Source organism: Gymnodraco acuticeps, unplaced genomic scaffold (assembly GCF_902827175.1).
Source record: "Gymnodraco acuticeps unplaced genomic scaffold, fGymAcu1.1, whole genome shotgun sequence".
In the NCBI taxonomy this organism is placed as follows: Eukaryota; Metazoa; Chordata; class Actinopteri; order Perciformes; family Bathydraconidae; genus Gymnodraco; species Gymnodraco acuticeps.
The window spans coordinates 2914553-2933387 of record NW_022989843.1 but is presented as its reverse complement, the minus strand read 5'-3'; the positions used below and the strand labels follow the sequence as shown (position 1 = coordinate 2933387).

Sequence of the window (18835 nt, the reverse complement as noted above, 5' to 3'; positions counted from 1 at the left end):
AGGTGAAAGCCCTCACCCTGTTTGTGACCCATTACCCTCCTCTGTGTGAGTTGGAGCGGGTGTATCCTGAACACGTGTCAAACTTCCACATGGCTTTCCTACTCAATGAACCTGACATCAACACTGACGGTATGTGTGTGCCCATTGTTGTGTGTATTTAAAAATGATTTCAAAGTTTTTATGTCACGTATTGTAGCGGTTGACTGCTGCCTTGCAGGTCTGCTACATTTACATGAATCTTACTTTTTTGAATCATAATCACGTTGCACTTGTTTATTTTTAACTTGTTTATCTGCATATGCTGACAGACGGAGAGGTCCAGCCAGAGTTCATCACTTTCCTCTACCAGCTAACTGAAGGAGCTGCAGGACGGAGCTACGGTCTCAATGTCGCCCGATTGGTTGACATCCCAGTCCCTATACTACACACTGCTGCACGCAAAGCTCGAGAGCTGGAGAACACGGTCAACGCCAGGAGGTACAGCAAACACGAATACACGTACAAATCTTATCATGAAGGCAGTTATTTTATCTTTAGTCCTGATGTTCGCCAGGTGAACAGAAGAACAATATGTGGTTCTGCCTTTTTTGTGCTTGAGCACCTTAAAACACCTTTATGATATAAACACAAGTAGCATTTTGGGAAATGTAGAGCCTGACGCATATCAAAGAGTAAAATGTAGCCTCCTCTGCTTTGATTTCTACTTTCAAGTCCCCCAAGATTATTCCAGTTTAATACTTTCTTTAAAACCTCTCAAAATAAATCGTTTTCCTGTGCAAATGGAGCTTTACTGCTTATAAAAAAGATAACCCAAGAAAGCTCTGCTGACACTATACTGAATGTTTATTTAAACTTAAGACTCACATGAACTTAATTTCATTTTGTGCTAAGACCTTAGAACCAATAATAGTGGAAAATCAGACCGCTGAAAAATGTGGCCTATTTAATTCTAAGGGATGGAATTCCAGTTTTAGCTGCTTTTAGTTTAGGTTACTTTGGCTGCATCTCACTTCGGTTAAATGAAATCCTTGCTTCCCTCACTTGCGTCGTTTCCCTGCGTTTAGTCCCTCCCACCAGGGAAGCATGGAGAGACGCAAGGAAACCACGAGAAGCAGGGAAATGAGTTTTAAGAGCAATGGGACGTCCTTTTCTCCGGAGCGTCACGTGAAGCGACGTCCGTTTGTGATGACGCTGCACAGCTGATCGTTTGACAGCAGCTCTGTCCCCGTTATTTCCACACACATCCCCGCCACACATTTACTGACACAAACATTTGTATCAATTGTTAAAATAAAATAAGAACTCATTCTCAAAAAAGATAAACGCCATTCTTAAAATGTATAAACGAACAATAGTTTGATTGAATCATATTGATTAGAGTGCACAATAGAAATAAAAGAATTGATAGAAGAAAGAGAGATATGTTATCTATCAAAACCCAGTTAGTTTAACATTCATTGGATTGCACACTTTGTTTGTTTGTGTGGATATGTAGCACATTAACATTTTAATAGCACTTAATGACTGACTGAATGGAAATGACAATACATGAAAATGTAAAACGAAAAAAGTGATCATGAAAATGTTTCCAATAAATGAAGAAAATTATTTTTGACCACTTTGTTGTTCAGATATATCACATATTTGTAACTAAATGAAACAGGAATTGAAACAAAACACAGTATAAACTGAGGAGTGACTCCCGTGAGTTTCATGTGTCTTCTTCACTCCGCTGGGAAACTGCTCTCATGTCAAGAAGCAACAGATCAGTGCATGCACTGCATCGTCCAATCAGTGAGCGATACACAGTAAGGGGCCACTTTCTCTCAATACACCTTTTTTTTCTCTGTAGGCGTGTACACTGCATCTCTTTCGCTCTGTAACAGACATCCTACTGGGACTTGATTGCTGCTTAGCCTCTGCCTTACTAATCCTCACAATATGAAATATCTAACACACACTCACCCACATACACATACTCACACACATACTCACACACATACTCACACACATACTCACACACATACTCACACACATACTCACACACACACACACACACACACGTAATCCTCCCTATATTAAATGTTTGTCCTTTGCTGAAGTGAAGCCGTGCTGAGTAAACAATAATCGTACACAGAGGAGTTGGGCTGCTGGTTGTACGTAAAGAAGAGGGATTTTATTGTGCTCTCACACATGGTATATTTAGGCTGAACACAAACAGGGGATGTGAGAATATACAATAGTCTAATATACAATGTGTTGTTAAACTGTTTGTCACTGTGTCTTTGTCGCCGTTCCTTTAGGAGGACTAAAAAACTTCTCTCAGATCTCTTGAGCATCTCGGACAGATCATCCCTCATGGCGTGGTTGCAGTCACACTCTTCATTGGTGCAACACCAGGAAAACACACACCCTGCAATTAGTGAATGATCCTGCTCAAAGAAGAATACACACAGAGGTTCAGAAGTACAAACTTGTCTTAGAATGAGTGGAGTCGTTTTTGTTGGTGTTTGCGTGTGCGTGTGTGTGTCACCATCATGTGAACTGTAGCTGTATTCTAAATATCAGTTAATACGGACTGACAAGATTTCACTTCCAGACTATATTTGAAATCAGTGTTTGATGATTAAAAAATAAAAAATATATACTTGCTGTTCTTCACCTTAAATAAACTTTGATGCAGCTGGACCTTTGATGTATTTTTCCTCAGTCTTCTTTCTTTGAAATATTTGGAACTTACATTACCCAAAATGCATCTCGATGCTTGCGATTGGAAATGTTTGTTACGCTAGTAGCAGCTAGGGCTATGAGGGGCCGTACAGGCCATAATTCATACTGGTCCTCTCACGCACATACATTCTTCTTTTACATACATATATGTTCACTCTTAAATACATACATTCTCCTTTTACATACATATATTTTCACTCTTACATACATACATTCTCCTTTTACATACATATATTTTATAATATATGCATGTCTGAAGACAATATATGTATGCAAGAGAAGAATGTATGTATGTGTGAAGACAATATATGTATGTGAGAGAAGAATGTATAGTGGAAACGGAAGGAGTATGGTTGAAACGGAAGGCAGGTCATTCTTGCGCTGTGATTGGCTCAGAAGGTCGAGCGGGGTGGGCTCATGTTCAGAACTTCTGATTTCAAATCAACATAACATGATGGAGGGAGATGAATCGCGTAGATTGCAGCAAGCATTAGGGGTTTTAAGGAACATTTTGGTCAACCCCTGAAACTGTCACATCCCTGGCCAGGTGTCCTTGCGGGTGCGTTCGCTTTACTTATCAGAGCGTGCCGTAAGGGCGGTTACTCTTTGGTTTATAAACTCCCGCCTGGGACGGACTGATGCATTAGATGATGTGCTATATGGAGGGGACTTTGACAGAGTATTTCTCACAAAGTACACAGTAAAAGTACTTCAATGTATTGTTAGTAGCAGTCAAACTAGTACCGAGTCCAACAGTGTCCGTTTTATGAAGAACTTGTGGTAAAATATATTTGTAAAAAGAAAATGAAGAGCTACTGATTTGAAAAAACGGCTTTCTGTATAGTTTAAATCTCTTAACAATGTTGTCCATTTATTCTTCTCCCCTCGAGTCCAACAGTGTCAGTTTTATTAAGAACTTTCAGTAAAACATATTTGTAAAATATGAAGAGCAGCTGATTTGAAAAGACAAACGCGAGAGACGGCTGAGTGACCGCAGTGCAGAATCGCTGTATAGTTTAAATCTCCTAACAATGTTGTCCATTTTAGACACATGCTTATTATATTTACAGCCTTAATAACATTCATTTTCTGGGCTCAATGTGTGTCTTGGCCGTTTTCGTTGTGATCGCTAAATTCACCTTGTTTATAATTATGTTCAACGTTCCAAGCAAACGAGTGCTTTTGTTTTGAAATCACTTCCGCGAGTATCGCGCCCCCCCCCCTCGCTACAATGACCATTAGACCATTTAGTAAGGTAAAAAACAAAAATCAAAAACGCCTCGCAGACACTCTTCCGTTTACTTGTTTAATAAAGAAAAACAAGTGGTCCGTAGATACACGGAGTCATCTAACCCTAACCCTCTCCCTCCATCATGTTGATTTGAATCAGAAGTTCTGAACATGAGCCCACCCCGCTCGACCTTCTGAGCCAATCACAGCGCAAGAATGACCTGCCTTCCGTTTCAACCATACTCCTTCCGTTTCCACTATACTTTCTCTCACACATACATACATTCTTCTCTCACATACATATATTGTCTTCACACATACATACATTCTTCACTTGCATACATATATTGTCTTCAGACATGCATATTATAAAATATATGTATGTAAGAGGAGAATGTATGTATGTAAGAGTGAAAATATATGTATGTAAAAGGAGAATGTATGTATGTAAGAGTGAAAATATATGTATGTAAGAGGAGAATGTATGTATGTAAGAGTGAACATATATGTATGTAAAAGGAGAATGTATGTATGTAAGAGGAGAATGTATGTATGTAAGAGTGAACATATATGTATGTAAGAGGAGAATGTATGTATGTAAGAGTGAACATATATGTATGTAAAAGGAGAATGTATGTATGTAAGAGTGAAAATATATGTATGTAAAAGGAGAATGTATGTGCGTGAGAGGACCAGTATGAATTACGGCCTGTACGGCCCCTCATATAGGGCTGAGGTCTTTTAGCCTGCTACACACACACGCACGCACGCACACGCACACACACACACACACACAACTCACGCTCCGCCTTTCAATTCACAAACTCCAAGATCAGCCCACACCAGCAGAGAGAGAGAAAGAGAGAGTTGAATGGAGAGAGCGAGAGAGAGAGTTAAAGGAGGGTGAGAGAGAGAGAGAGTTGCCACTGTCCAAGCCGATTACAGTTTATCTGGTCTGTGATTCTGTCACTGTCCACTTGAGGGTTCTCCACTTTGTGGACGAGACGCTCCCGCTTTCTCCTGCTTGATTGTTTGCCGAGCAGCATGGATGTACTGTAGTGTAGCGGGACTCAGACACCTCTACCATGAGTTCCTCTGCAGACGCGCTCCTGTCAGCGGGGCAACTTTATGGTGCGCCATGCTGCCGCTGAGCCGCGCGCCACTCGGTGGGAAAGTTCTCGTTGAGAACCCCGCTTGTCCTACTTTCTTCACTTTGCTATACCGTGTGACAAAATGCAGAAAAGTGTCCGCTACAACGAAGGGCACGCGCTCTTTCTATCGGCTGTAGCGCGTAAAGAGGGGACTAAGCGCGGCTATCTGAGCAAAAAGACAGCGGAGAACAGCCGATGGCACGAGAAGTTCTTCGCCCTCTATCAGAATATATTGTTCTACTCCGAGAACGAGCAGAGCACGAGACCCGCCGGGATTTACCTGTTGGAAGGATGCACCTGCGAGCGCGCGCCGGCACCCAAGGCATCTACCACTGGGAGGGAAGCGCTGGAGAAACAGGTCAGTTTTTCACTCAACACTGATGTGTATGAAAGTTCTCACATATTTTCTGATGATCCCCCAAATCTGCCCAAACCCCCATGACATCATCATTGTGCAGTCACTGATTGTAAGTCCAAAGAGATGCATATCTGGAAGCTGATATGTCTTGTTTATCATATAACCCATTGCCACCAAGGTCTTTCTAGAATATGTGTTGTTTATTTACATTGAAAGAAACATAAATGAAGAAATTAGAAGTTCAAATTGTTTCATCACTCTCAAAGGGACGCCCATGTAGGCTACAGTAAAAAAAAAAAAAGCAAGTGGCTCATGCAGCGTCAGACTGAAGTGGCTGCAGCAGCTCAGCCTCTGCAGTGTCAAGAGCTCCAAGTGCATCATCCCCGAGCAGGTGATAACCAAAGATTCAGATGTGCCAGAAAGAGCATGCTGCTAGGACAGTTAGGTTCCAAAAAGCATGTCTTCTTCCAATTAAAAACAAAAACCAGGTCCTTTTTATATTATATTTATTTTTTTGTACTCTCTTAAGTAGGCTACTTCTCTTTATCTCTGAGGTCATAACATTTGCCCGATGTCTCCCCAAAACGTACTTGATTTGAAACCTGTTTAAAATTACCCTGATAATCCATCACAAATGTATTATAAACGATAGGAAGTTATTCTGAACACCACCTTTTTCAGTCAAGCTTGACCTTTGTTCTTATCCCACAGTCAAATTAATATAGTCTGAAGTAGAAATGCAGCAACAGGTTCTTTCATTTAACCTAATGAATTCTATACATCTGGAAAATACTTTTTATTCTACACACAATATTTGTATTTAGCAGTGCAACAAATCCACATCATCTTTACATTGAATGAAACATGTATTCCCTATCTTCCCGCTATCTCATATGAATGTATTTTTGCTTTATTTAGTTACACATACTACAGCTTGGAATATTTAGTGTTTTTTTTGTAATCTTGTTATCTGAATTACTATTGAAAATAAACCCTTGTTTAAGCAATGCAGTGTTGTGGACCCATTTCTAAATCCTGCAAACGCTGATGAAGGTCAGAGATTCTTGACTTAAAGGCAGTAATAGGGGAGGGAGTATTTTTGGCAAATCTGTTGGTGATGTGCTGAGAGAGCTGCCTCAGCATTGTTGCTCCAATAGCTAGGTAGATCTGGTTGCTAGGAAACATTTGAATTATAGGCCTACCATGTGCACATGAATTTCATTGAGAAAAAATCAAACTGATCACATGTTTTCAGCTTGCCTCAGAGATGTGAATAGTCCTCATTACATTAACAATTTAGGGAGAGGGATATACTGGAGAACATTGCATTTTACAGTGCATTCTTTACAGATGTATGCAAATGTCCAGTGGCTGAAGGGTGCAAATGCTCTAAAATGGCCATATACACTTCCATTAGGAGAAACGCTCTGCAGCTTCAGAAACTATGCAAATATCCTCATCAAGATGATGAAGGAGGACAGATATCTCTTTTTGAGGACAACATTGCAAGTGGTTCTAACCCTTAACACCTATTGGTACTGATGTTAGCATGGAACCCGCTTATTTTCTTTTATACACACTCACACTGACTGTCTCTCTCCCCCCATCTGTCAACAGCTGTGATGTTTAATTAGGGTTATTTTCAATTTGCCTTCAGCTGAAACCTGGTGTGCTCCAAAGTCATGTGTATCCATAGCCATGCACACGAGCGGCACATATAAACCCAATATCATTGTATCTTTGAACACTGTATCTGGCTTATAATGTGCGCAGGTGTATATGAAGATCATATCTCAGTTAAGGATACGTTTAGGCTGCTCCTGGGTCTGTTTCCTTGTGCAAAGGGTTGTTAGGATAAAGTGAGAGAAGGCCTTCCATCTCTTCATCAGTCACACTGGCTCTTCACTGTTTTTCTGTGCAGTAGAGTGAGTCTGCCAGCAACCTACTGTATTCACACCCCCACAGGGAGCCACAATGCAACCACACAAATAACACACATCTACTGCCCTCTCTCTCTCTCTCTCTCTCTCTCTCTCTCTCTCTCTCTCTCTCTCTCTCTCTCTCTCTCTCTCTCTCTCTCTCTGTGTTGTACTCTCAGAAAGACCCAACCCCCTTCAAATTATTTAGAGAGCATACACACTGATCTGAATGGTTTCCACAGCGACTGTAGACGTGCATTGCTGATATGAACAGGTGATTGTCTGTGTGGTGTGTGTGGAAAAGACCAGATGTAGCTGTGTATAGTTGTCAAGTGTTGGGTTGTGTTTTGATCCAGAAGCATGCAGTTATACAGAGGCCGTGAACCAGGGGAGTGCTGGTATTGCTTTATTGAATGACAGTTTGCCATGTTGTAGAAACAATTGTTGTTGGACTTTGTTGGACTATACTGTAGGTTGGTAACATCATTGAGTTGTGCCAGAGCCAGGATCCAAATACATAAGGAAACAAACTGAGAAAATCAATGCTACATTTATTTACAACAAATTATAACCTTACCATAATAAAGGTATACATCAAGAGTTGTTTCTTCAAATTGATGTTTTTCTCCTTGTGCTCCCATAAGGGTTAAAGGAAACGTTTTTTAAGTGTTTCTAAAATGCCAATATTTCCTTGTTTCAATCATTTTGGGCACTTCAGGGCCACCTTACTGTTGGTAGCACTGAAAAGACCGTTCTATATCAACGTTATTATATATTGGACAATTGAGAATAGGATATAGATCAATAGTATATTAAAGTTTTGTGTTTGTAGATGTAAGGCTCAGTATCGTGATAAAGGATGCTTCAAAGGAATGCACAATAAAGTTTTTAAGGAGATTGTAGTTATATAACATAAACATCATAATTAAAGGTTAATTCAATGCTGTGATCTGACTGCTATGACTTTAATAAAGTGGGTTTTTGTTGAGATACTGTATCGATACATAAGAGTTATTTACAGCAGTGTCCTTCCTCATTGGACATGATGCTTTACAGTTTGTGTGTGTGTGTGACATCTAAACGTCTCTTTCAGAGCCTCCTGTTTTTTTTGCTGCTGCTCGCGCTAATCGTCTGCATCAAGGCACCAATTCTTGCCATGTTACTGGATTCCGATTTGCTTCCATCCGTAGGCTGCTTTTCATTTTTCTCTTTAGTCTTATGCCAGGACTTTGAGCCATTATGGACCTAATTAGTGTCAGATAACAATTTGCAGCTGGCATGCATCTTAAAATATGTCTCATGTGTTTGAAATACTGCACTAATCAAAGAAGGGTCAATGAGGGGGGGAACTTTAAAGAAAACACTCCTGGTAAAACAACGTTGTTTTGTCTTATTCTTCAGTGTCTATGAAAACTATTGCCTCCAAATTGTCAGAAGTTCATGAAAAAGCTTATTTAAAGAAGTAGAACACAGTTTTGGGACTTGTTTGTTGCCCTTTCACACTAAGCTAATGTAGAGCCATTGGTGAGCATCTGTCGTCCTTGTATTCCTATGTTTCCGATGTTTAGTGATCTGGGATAACACTTTTGGGTAATCTAAAGTTGTGTAAAAATGGTCTCAAAACTTGCAATATGTTACCAAATGCAGAACATACAATGAAAACACTGAAATCTGTTAACATAATACATTTAAGTAAAGTCCACATTTCAGTTTTTTAAGTGTAGGTACTGGTTCGCTTTTGGTTGTAATCTTTGCAGTGTGACGCAGACAAGGTGAGGGGACACAACCTTTGTTGAGTTCTTTGCAGGTACAGTGTACAGTACGTTGCAGAGTGGCCCTGAGTCTAAACATTCAATGCCAGTTGGTGATGTTTCCAGCTAGGACACTTTTTATTGCCCCTTTGTAAAAGTTAACAAAGCCTTGACTGGGCAATTTGACTTTCTTAATTAAGTTATTCCTTAAAACTTTCTCCACTCCTGCTTCATCGATATAGATTGGAGTCCTTGTTTTTCAAGAATCCCAAGCAGCTCTTCTGGATTTGTAGTCGTTGAGTGGTATGTTACTCTCTGAAGACTACTCTGCAAAAATTTTATTTTCTGCTTACTCAAAATATAGTCAATGTTTGAGCGGAAACGGTGGAAATCCAAACACCGTGACGACCTCCTAACCTATCAGGCTCTCCTCTCCTCTTTCTCTGCTTCGATCTCCCAGGCAAAAAGCACTTTCTTTCAAGATAAGATCCAATCTTCCTATTCCAATCCTAAAAAACTATTTTCCATCTTCTCCACCCTCTTGGACCCTCCAAAAGCCCCTCCCCCCTCCTCACTTCTGTCAAGCGACTTTGTTACCCACTTTGAAAAAAAGGTTGATGATATTCGCTCTTCTTTTTCTGACTCACCTTTACTCACCGCTGGGTCACCAGACCCTCCTTCCACCAACACACTTACCTCCTTTTCCCCTCTCTCTCCAAGTGAGGTTCTTACCCTCATTACCTCTGCCCGCCCTACCACCTGTCCTCTGGACCCTATCCCTTCAAACCTCCTTCAGACTATCGCTCCTGATATTCTACCGTTTCTCACCCATTTCATCAACACTTCTCTAACTTCTGGTCACTTTCCAAACAGTCTCAAGGAGGCAAGAGTAAACCCTCTCCTAAAGAAACCCACTCTCAACCCGTCTGATGTTATAAACTACAGGCCTGTCTCTCTCCTCCCGTTCCTGTCTAAATCACTTGAACGCGCTGTATTTAAACAACTCTCCTGTTATCTCAATCAGAACAACCTTCTGGATCCGCACCAGTCTGGTTTCAAGGCAGGTCACTCCACAGAAACTGCTCTCATTGCTGTCACGGAGGAACTGCACACTGCCAAAACTGCATCCCTCTCCTCTGTCATCATCCTGTTGGACCTGTCTGCTGCATTCGACACGGTGAATCATCAGATCCTCCTTCGCACTCTCCAAAAACTTGGAGTTTCAGGCTCTGCACTTTCCCTCCTCACCTCATACCTGAAAGACCGTACCTACAGGGTGACTTGGAGAGGGTCTGAGTCCGACCCTTGTCAATTAACTACAGGGGTCCCTCAGGGCTCTGTTCTTGGTCCCCTCCTCTTCTCCCTGTACACAAACTCGCTCGGATCAGTCATTAGCCCGCATGGTTTTTCTTACCACTGCTACGCTGACGACACCCAATTAATTCTGTCCTTTCCCCGCTCAGAGACCCAGGTCGTCGCACGCATCTCTGCTTGTCTAGCTGACATCTCTCAGTGGATGTCTGCTCATCACCTCAAGCTCAACCTTGACAAGACTGAGCTGCTCTTCCTTCCGGGAAAAGATTGTCCCACTCTTGACCTAACAATCAACATCGGCACCTCAGTTGTTTCCCCGACTCAGACTGCAAGGAATCTGGGTGTGACCCTAGATAACAACCTGTCCTTCACTGCAAACATCGCTGCTACAACCCGTTGCTGCAGATACACGCTTTACAACATCAGGAAGATACATCCCCAGCTGACACAGAAAGCGACTCAGGTTCTGGTCCAGGCTCTCGTCATCTCACGCCTAGACTACTGCAACTCCCTCCTGGCTGGTCTACCTGCATGTGCCATCCGACCTCTGCAGCTCATCCAGAATGCAGCGGCTCGTCTGGTCTTCAACCTTCCTAAATTCTCCCACACCACTCCGCTCCTCCGCTCCCTTCACTGGCTTCCGGTAACTGCTAGAATCCACTTCAAGACACTGGTACTTGCTTACCATGCTGCGAATGGATCTGGCCCTTCGTACATCCAGGACATGGTTAAACCGTACACCCCAGCGCGTGCACTACGCTCTGCATCAGCCAAACGACTCGCTGCACCCTCGCTGCGAGGGGGACCCAAGTTCCCATCGGCGAAAACACGTGGGTTTGCTATCCTGGCTCCAGGATGGTGGAATGAGCTCCCCATTGACATCAGGACGGCAGATAGCTTGCACATCTTCCGGCGCAAACTGAAAACTCATCTCTTTCGACTCCACTTCGAGCGATAGAACTATTAACGAAGCACTTTTATACTAATAAAGGACTGGCTTATCTAAAGCCAGTTGAGTAGCACTTGAAATGTTTGGCTCTATGAAACCTGATGTACTTATATGATTCTGTTTTCTTCAAGGTTGTGTCTTCCTGGTCGAATGTACTTATTGTAAGTCGCTTTGGATAAAAGCGTCAGCTAAATGCAATGTAATGTAATGTAATGTAATGTATCCCAGCCTAAAACGTCAGTGTTGTCCGCAAACTTCTCTCCCTAATGGGGGCTGCAGTAATCGATGTTTAGCACACAGCCCGAGGTGTTCGGTGTTACAGTTAAGCAGACAAGGTAATGGGGAGCGATTATATTGATGGCAAGCAGAGATCAACAACCAGTAAGATCAGAAATCATCACCATATGTTTTTGGAAAGGGAGTAGTAAAAATATATGGCCATTATGAACATAACATTGTAATGATGCATTGCATTTGCAGTTTTTTCTGCGATAGGACAACGTGATATGACTAGCCTCTTTGGGACAGCTGAATTCAGCAGGTCTAAAATTGTTTACTAAACTTATGTCAGTCATCTCACTGCCTCAGGTAAGGCAGAGTAGAGGTGAGAACAATATATAAAACACACCTAGCCGATACAAATTATTCCATCACATTTGATCCTTCACCGGCACTGGGCTGTTCATGGGGACGCCACGGGTGATAAAGCTCTCGGGGCATGGAGCCTCTGTTCTCTTTAGTGGTGTTATTGTTATTGCTGGAGCTGCTCCCATATACAATACACACTCCTCCTGTCACCAGCTATAGGTGTTGATGTTGAGTGGTGGCACAGAGAAAAAAGGATACACACATATCCCATGAGGAGTTTATAAAATAAACTTCAGCGTCGGGGATTGGGATTGTCAAGTAGTTTCATGTGTGCTTGTTGTTTTCTGCACAGAGTTTATGAGCAGTGTATTTTACAGGATCAGGCAATACTCAAGAATATCGTAAAACAGATTTATGGTGGGTTTAGGCACCTCTGCTGTTGCACCCTGGGAGTCGTAGATCAAACTTTCCAATCCAGCATGTAATTCAGGCAGCAGGATGTTTGCCGATGGTGACTGAGCAACTGTAAAGTATTAACTGTGTAATATGGAAAACAACGCTCAAAGATATATGATGTGTATTTATGTATGTTTTTGATCTATGTAGTGTACGAAGACAACAGTGTAAACAGTGGTGGAGGGGAGCTACTGTATACGTTTTGACATGAAATAAACAGACAGATAATCCCTGATCAGGTTAAGGCAGAAAACCTATTGATATAACATAACATTATTTGTATGCCTATATACAGTATGTGTGTTTTTATATGTGTGTGTTTCTAAAAGAAAGCGAGAAAGAAGGCCCCATACTTTGTTATAAAAACTTCTCTGGAGGAAGTGAACAGCATGGAGGGAAATAAAGAAACAGCAGGATGTGGGATGTGGATTCAGTGATTGTCACATTAGCTGGTACATCATTAGTTGAATTCAGTGCTTACATAAAGTTCTGCGGCTGCTGTCGCTGTCAGATAAATGTTTTGTATCTCTTCAAAAATAATAAGCCAGCAGGAAATTAAAACGAACATGTTCTTTCTTTCTAATGTGATACAGTATGGATTTCTGGAATGAATGGTTGTTATGGTTGTAGAAATTCAGAGATGAAGGGGCAACATGAAGAAAAGGGCAGCTGCTAAGGACTCAGTCTTAATAAATTGTCTTGGGGAAATATTGATATTACAAATGGGAATCCAGAAAATACTTTATATCCAAGAAGATCTTTAGAAAAATGCCCATTAACTTTGTTCATTATGTTACTTGCCTGCTCGCTTGCTTAATTGGTAGCCCTGGTGGTTTCGAGACACCAAAAGTAATGTCAATATTGCCGTTTCCAAAGAAACAGTGTTCTCATGACTTTACAACTTGATCACTAAGGATTTCTTTCACACACCCTCCCATGTCGTTTCCACCAGCTCACAATATTTCATGGCTGGCAGCAGGTCCCAGACTTCTTCAAGGCTTGTTATCACTGTGAGGTTGCCTGGAAACCAAAGCAGACTCCAAAAGGGTCTTGGACATTTTTTTTTAAATCATAACCTGGCATTCAAACAAACAAGATATAACATGGTCACAATTTAGATTTAGAGGTGTTGTTTGGTAAACTTTGGACACAGCCATGATAGCTGTTGCAACAGTTTTCTAGTCTATATGCTAAGCTATGCTGGCAGCCTTTCAAATATCAGACAGGTATGTGCATCAATCTAAAAAAAAATGAATGAGCATATTTCCGTCAATATTTTTTTAAATGGCAAATATGATGGATGTCACCGGACCACTTATTGAAAAAGATGCATGTGCAGGTACCCTAATGTAAAGTAAACAAGATCATAAAGTACTGTTGTATTATTGAATGCACAACATTTTTTTATGACATAAGCACTTTGTCGCATTGTTCTTTTCCTTGGAGGATTTGATGAAGCTAGATTAGGCACAAAAAGACATTATAGCCCCTGTGGGAGCACAACAGGAGCTGAGAAATGAGAGGAATAGAGGAGGGAGGCTGATCGAGAGACTGGTGGGTGGAAAAGTGATCCAACACCCCTCCTATCCTATTTATCTCTCGTAAGCTTCTTTAGAGAAATGACTTTTACATTGTGACTTTTATTCTTTCAGTTAATGATTCAATCCTTTCAATGGCCAATAACATGTTTTACGACGATATTGTGTACAATGTCATCATTATCAGTCTATTCATGAAAACCCAAAAGATTATGTCTGCAATATATCTTAGTTATTTAGAACATTAACCACAATGTTAGAACACTAAGATGTAATAACTTTCATTAGGGTCTTGTGGCTCGTTTTTTATGTAAAAAAAATGGTTTCCTTTTCATTGTTGCTGCGTTGATATGAAAATGCAACAACCAGTTGTTTGAGGTTAGCTCTGTTTTATCGCTCACTTTTTGTTTGTTATATCTCATTGGTTTTCTTATAATCTTTTAAGGGAAAAACAACATGGCTTACATACCTCCACACATAAACACACAGGAATCCAGTTTATCGATGATATCAACTCCCTCTGGAGTCACACACACACACATGAATCAGGTCTCCTTTCTGTTGTATTTCTCTGTAATGGTAATCACCGCCCTGCGGGACCCAGGATCTCTGAGCAGTCCCTGCCTCACCACAGCACTGCAATGGTGGAGATGCATTTTACATCACAGCCTCCAGTGGAGCCCATCATGTGTTTTTTCTACTTTGTGCTTAGTACATATGGAACTAAGGATGAGTTCAAAACCTCTTGCCCTTGTAAGACGTTAACGGCAACCAAACTCACATGGCATTGAAAATAACTGATTGGTTTTCCCTGCGGTACCTTGTTTTGAACTGTTGTATTTCACTTATCCATGATGCTGTAGTAACACTTTACTGTACCTTCATGCAAATAGAGGTTGTACTTGTCCTGTTGAATACTTGCTTGCAGTACTTTTTGCTCAGTGGTGGCAGTGTCTAAATATTTGCTTTTATGCAAATAAAGATCAAACAAAGGTAGCAACCTTAGCAGTGTGGCGTTAATATAAACGCAAACATACAATACTGTACAGTATATGGAGGTGAGACAGAGCAGTAACGTGATGGCCAATTTCTCTGACTTATACAGTACAGCTTGCTCCACCACCACCTCATTTTTTTCTTTTCTTTATAACCATGCCAGTGGTTTTGCAAGTTTTAGCACATTTACTGAACAACAAAATATGTACAGGGTGTACTGTATATGCGTGTTTTAGAAACTTGACTATTATTTTCCTCTGTTCTTTTTAGATATTGGTTTCTATTCATTTAAGTATCATATGAAATTAGAGGATATTTGAAACGGCACATATCATTTTAATTTCCAGGATCATTTTTAGATTTTTGGGCTTTTACTACAACAGGTTTACAAGCTTTAGTTTTCCAAAAACAATATTGTCTCATATTCCTGTTTTATTATAACTTTGATAATCAGTTTTCTTTAAGCTCCTTTCCTACAAGAAACCTAATCTGCTGTGGCATACGAGTAAAATATGGTTCAACTTTGCAAAGACAGCTCTCGATATTCAGGTTGGCAGATGGTTCGTTCTAATGAACAGCACGGCAAAAAGAATAACAATAATCCATAAGGGTATAGCATGCAAAGTACAGAAGATTTGTAGTTAATAAATCAAAACTTGAAACATACTGGTATGCTCTTTTAAAAACCTGCGGCAGTAAAATGCCAGTCGCTCTGAAAGGCTGACAGTGAGAGTGGTGACAGTCCATCTGCGGTACTGTAACACAACTTGGCCTCTCCTCAGCGTAGACACCACAGCAGACAGCCGTGTTGCATCATTGGTTGCTATTCAAGCCTTCTAATCAGCAGTGAATCCTAACAATGTCATCTCTGTTTTAAAATATTTATAACACATGAGTATTTCTGGTTCCCCCAGCCATCGTTTGCCTAATGAATCTATTACCACCAAGTCCAGTTTCATCTTTGACTCTGTAATGTTTAATAGAGAAAAAGGTATTTAATCACAGCACCACTATAAACTTGAGGGGGTGTAGTACGTTTTCATTTCCCAAGTCTCTTTTGCACATGAAAAGAACAAGTCTTATTCTTCACCTCTTCCGGCAGCAAGCAGTTTTAAATGACAGGCCCAAAATTGTTCCTGAATAATAGAATTTGCTTCTATTGTGTCTGTCTTTCTCGGTGGTGGTAAAACACACTCCTTTGTGTCAAGCTGTCAGTTTCCACTCATTTTCCATTATAGCAGCTGCTCAGATTATGCAAAAAGGTGAGTGGTAAATTGGTGAAATAAAGAGCTAAAGAGTAGAGAGAGTCTTTTGTTTTCCTCTCAGTCTTTATTTGTTTAAATTGAATATCTTGCAGTACAACGAAGACCCTGAGGGATAGAAGCTACATTTGAGCTGATTTGAAGGGAGATCGAGCCGGTAGCCTTGGATGGTAGTTGTAGAGTTGGGAAACTGCGTGTTTACAGCTCAGTGAGACTCTGACCTCTTACTGCTTTACTGTGTTCCTTTTTCTACTAGTGAGGACACAGCACAGTGTTACAATTCATTGCATTACACCGAATTGTTAATGTCACGAGGTCCAGCATGATGCAAAATCTGCTATAAGGATGTGATACCATTAAACTTTAATGATTGCCTTGGGGCAATTGGGTCACTGCTGCAGCAATTAGTAGTAGTAGTAGTATACAGCAGGGGTCAAAGAGAATATTAATATACATATAGGGTAAAAATATGACGAGAATGTGACTTATTTCAACTATTTATACTTACATACAATTTAGAGGGTCTGTAGAAATAGAATGTGGAAACTGGCTGTCAAATTCAAAGGGGAATACAGTGTGCAAACTTTACATGATGGAGTACCCTGAAAATGACAACAATACAATTATAAACTTCAGATGGATAGGTCTGCCTCCATAATGAGTACTTTTAATTTAGTTATTTTAAATATCCTTTTTTTTAATGTATATTCATCAGGAATTTTAATTTTTATTTAGGACATTTATTGCAGCAGAATAGTATTGCGACCACATCTATTTATTCCACAATTGAGTTCAAAATGGGAGAAGTCACTGCAGTTTCAAACATTAGCATTGCTGTATGTGTGATAATAACGACAGAGCCATCTGTGCGACCATGTGAATCAATACCAACTTGTTATGAAAACATTTGTGTGTTTTCATTTTAATAAGGCTATAAAAAACAGATACATTTAAAACTATGACATATAATAGCACTGAAAAAATCCATAACCATTGACCCATTACCAGTGCAGATAACATATTCTCAGAATACTACATCTCTAAAATCTGCACTATCAAATTATTTCATTTTCTACTTGACGCTGCTTCCTCCTCAAAACCAAAACTGCAGGATTGATGAATAAAAGCATTAAATGAATAGAGGCAGCAGCGCTAAAGGCATAACATGGAAGTGCAAACACAGCGGAAGCATCAGATATTGCGTTGCCATGGAAATTCTATCTTGTTAGGCGGTGACACAATTTAGAAACGTGTATTCGGTTAAGAAATATTATGTAACCGCTCCATCTCTCGACCCGTCTCTCTTTCTCCCTGTCGAAGTCTGTTAGAGCACAGATTTTTGTTTGTGTAATAAAATCCAGCCAGCCAGTGAATTGTGTGTGTGTGTGTATTCCTATAACCATGGTGACTGTATCCAGCCCATCCCCACTGCAGGGGCAGAAAGCCGTCAATCCTGCTGCAGGGTAAACCTCTCTCCTCTCTGGACTCAGTTTGGGTCACTGAAGCCTTACTCAGAGACACACAAAGAGAGTATGAAGAAATGTGGGGATGGAGGAGGAGGAGGAGGAGTGGGTTTCGACAACAGAGAGAAGTGAGGATGCTGGTTGAGCAGGACAGAGGAGGCAGAGTGGGATGATAGGTGAAGTGCAAAGAGAGAGAGAGAAGAGGTGGATGAAAGAGGCGGTTGGATGAGGAGAAGAGAGAAATTCCATGCAGAGCTCAGTCTTCTCTGTTTTCCCTGACTAAGAATAGCAGCTCTTCTGGTAACCCAATGCCCCAGGACAAGACCATTTGAATAAAAGCCTCCATCACTTCACATTGTGTGTGTGTGTGTGTGTGTGTGTGTGTGTGTGTGTGTGTGTGTGTGTGTGTGTGTGTGTGTGTGTGTGTGTGTGTGTGTGTGTGTGTGTGTGTGTGTGTGTGTGTGTGTGTGTGTGTGTGTGTGTGTGTGTGTGTGTGTGTGTGTGTGTGTTTGTGTGTGCCTGTGCGTGCCTGTGCGTGCCTGTGTTGGCATGTGACTGTGTGTAAAAGTGTATTTTGAAGGCAGATACTCAGGGAATTTAATCAGAGTAATAAGAGAGACGAATGGGAAATGAGAGTGAGACAGGGAGTGGGCTAATTGATGGTGATGATAATAGGCTGGTGGAGAAAGGGGGGCACAGACAATAGTTTATCTTCATTGTGTCCGTGTGCTCTGACTGCTTCATGTAAGGCCTTTGGAACTTTATATGGACGAATCTGGGCAAGAAGAGAGCGTGAAAAGCAAATGTAGTGGAAAGCCATGTTTCCATATGTGTGTGCCATTTGACTGATGAGCTGCGGCTCAAAGGAGCGACCAAAACATCCTGTGCTTTAAAGTGAAACTGTTGGCACAACTGAGGGGTGATGTTGTAGATGTGTTAGGTGTCAGGGTCACAGATATAAACTGTTATTCTATTTATTTTCAGCACTACTTCCTTATCGTGTTCGGTCACGATGGACAGAAGCCTCTGGAGCTGCGAACAGAGGAGGAGAGTGAGTGCGATGAATGGGTGGAGGCCATCCAGCAGGCAAGGTATGCACGTAGTATTGAATAAAATAAATGTGTGTGCTA

General features: G+C 41.0%; 2 protein-coding genes across 5 annotated transcripts in view; both read left to right on the top strand.

Moving 5' to 3' along the window:
• The window catches only part of msh3 (mutS homolog 3 (E. coli)), a 42903-nt gene extending 40208 nt beyond the window's left edge, over window positions 1-2695 (top strand). For both annotated transcript variants that reach the window (XM_034238152.1, XM_034238160.1), the window contains 3 exons: window positions 3-129; window positions 309-477; window positions 2304-2695. In XM_034238152.1, the coding sequence (XP_034094043.1) occupies window positions 3-129; window positions 309-477; window positions 2304-2430 (423 nt within the window). In that variant the 3' untranslated portion in view covers window positions 2431-2695. The remainder of the gene's footprint in view (window positions 1-2; window positions 130-308; window positions 478-2303) is intronic.
• A 2118-nt stretch (window positions 2696-4813) lies between these two features.
• The window catches only part of rasgrf2b (Ras protein-specific guanine nucleotide-releasing factor 2b), a 49112-nt gene continuing 35090 nt past the window's right edge, over window positions 4814-18835 (top strand). The window contains exons 1-2 of one of the 3 annotated variants that reach the window (XM_034238123.1): window positions 4814-5469; window positions 18690-18796. In XM_034238123.1, the coding sequence (XP_034094014.1) occupies window positions 5194-5469; window positions 18690-18796 (383 nt within the window). In that variant the 5' untranslated portion in view covers window positions 4814-5193. The remainder of the gene's footprint in view (window positions 5470-18689; window positions 18797-18835) is intronic. The other 2 variants (XM_034238110.1, XM_034238119.1) reach the window with 2 other exon arrangements.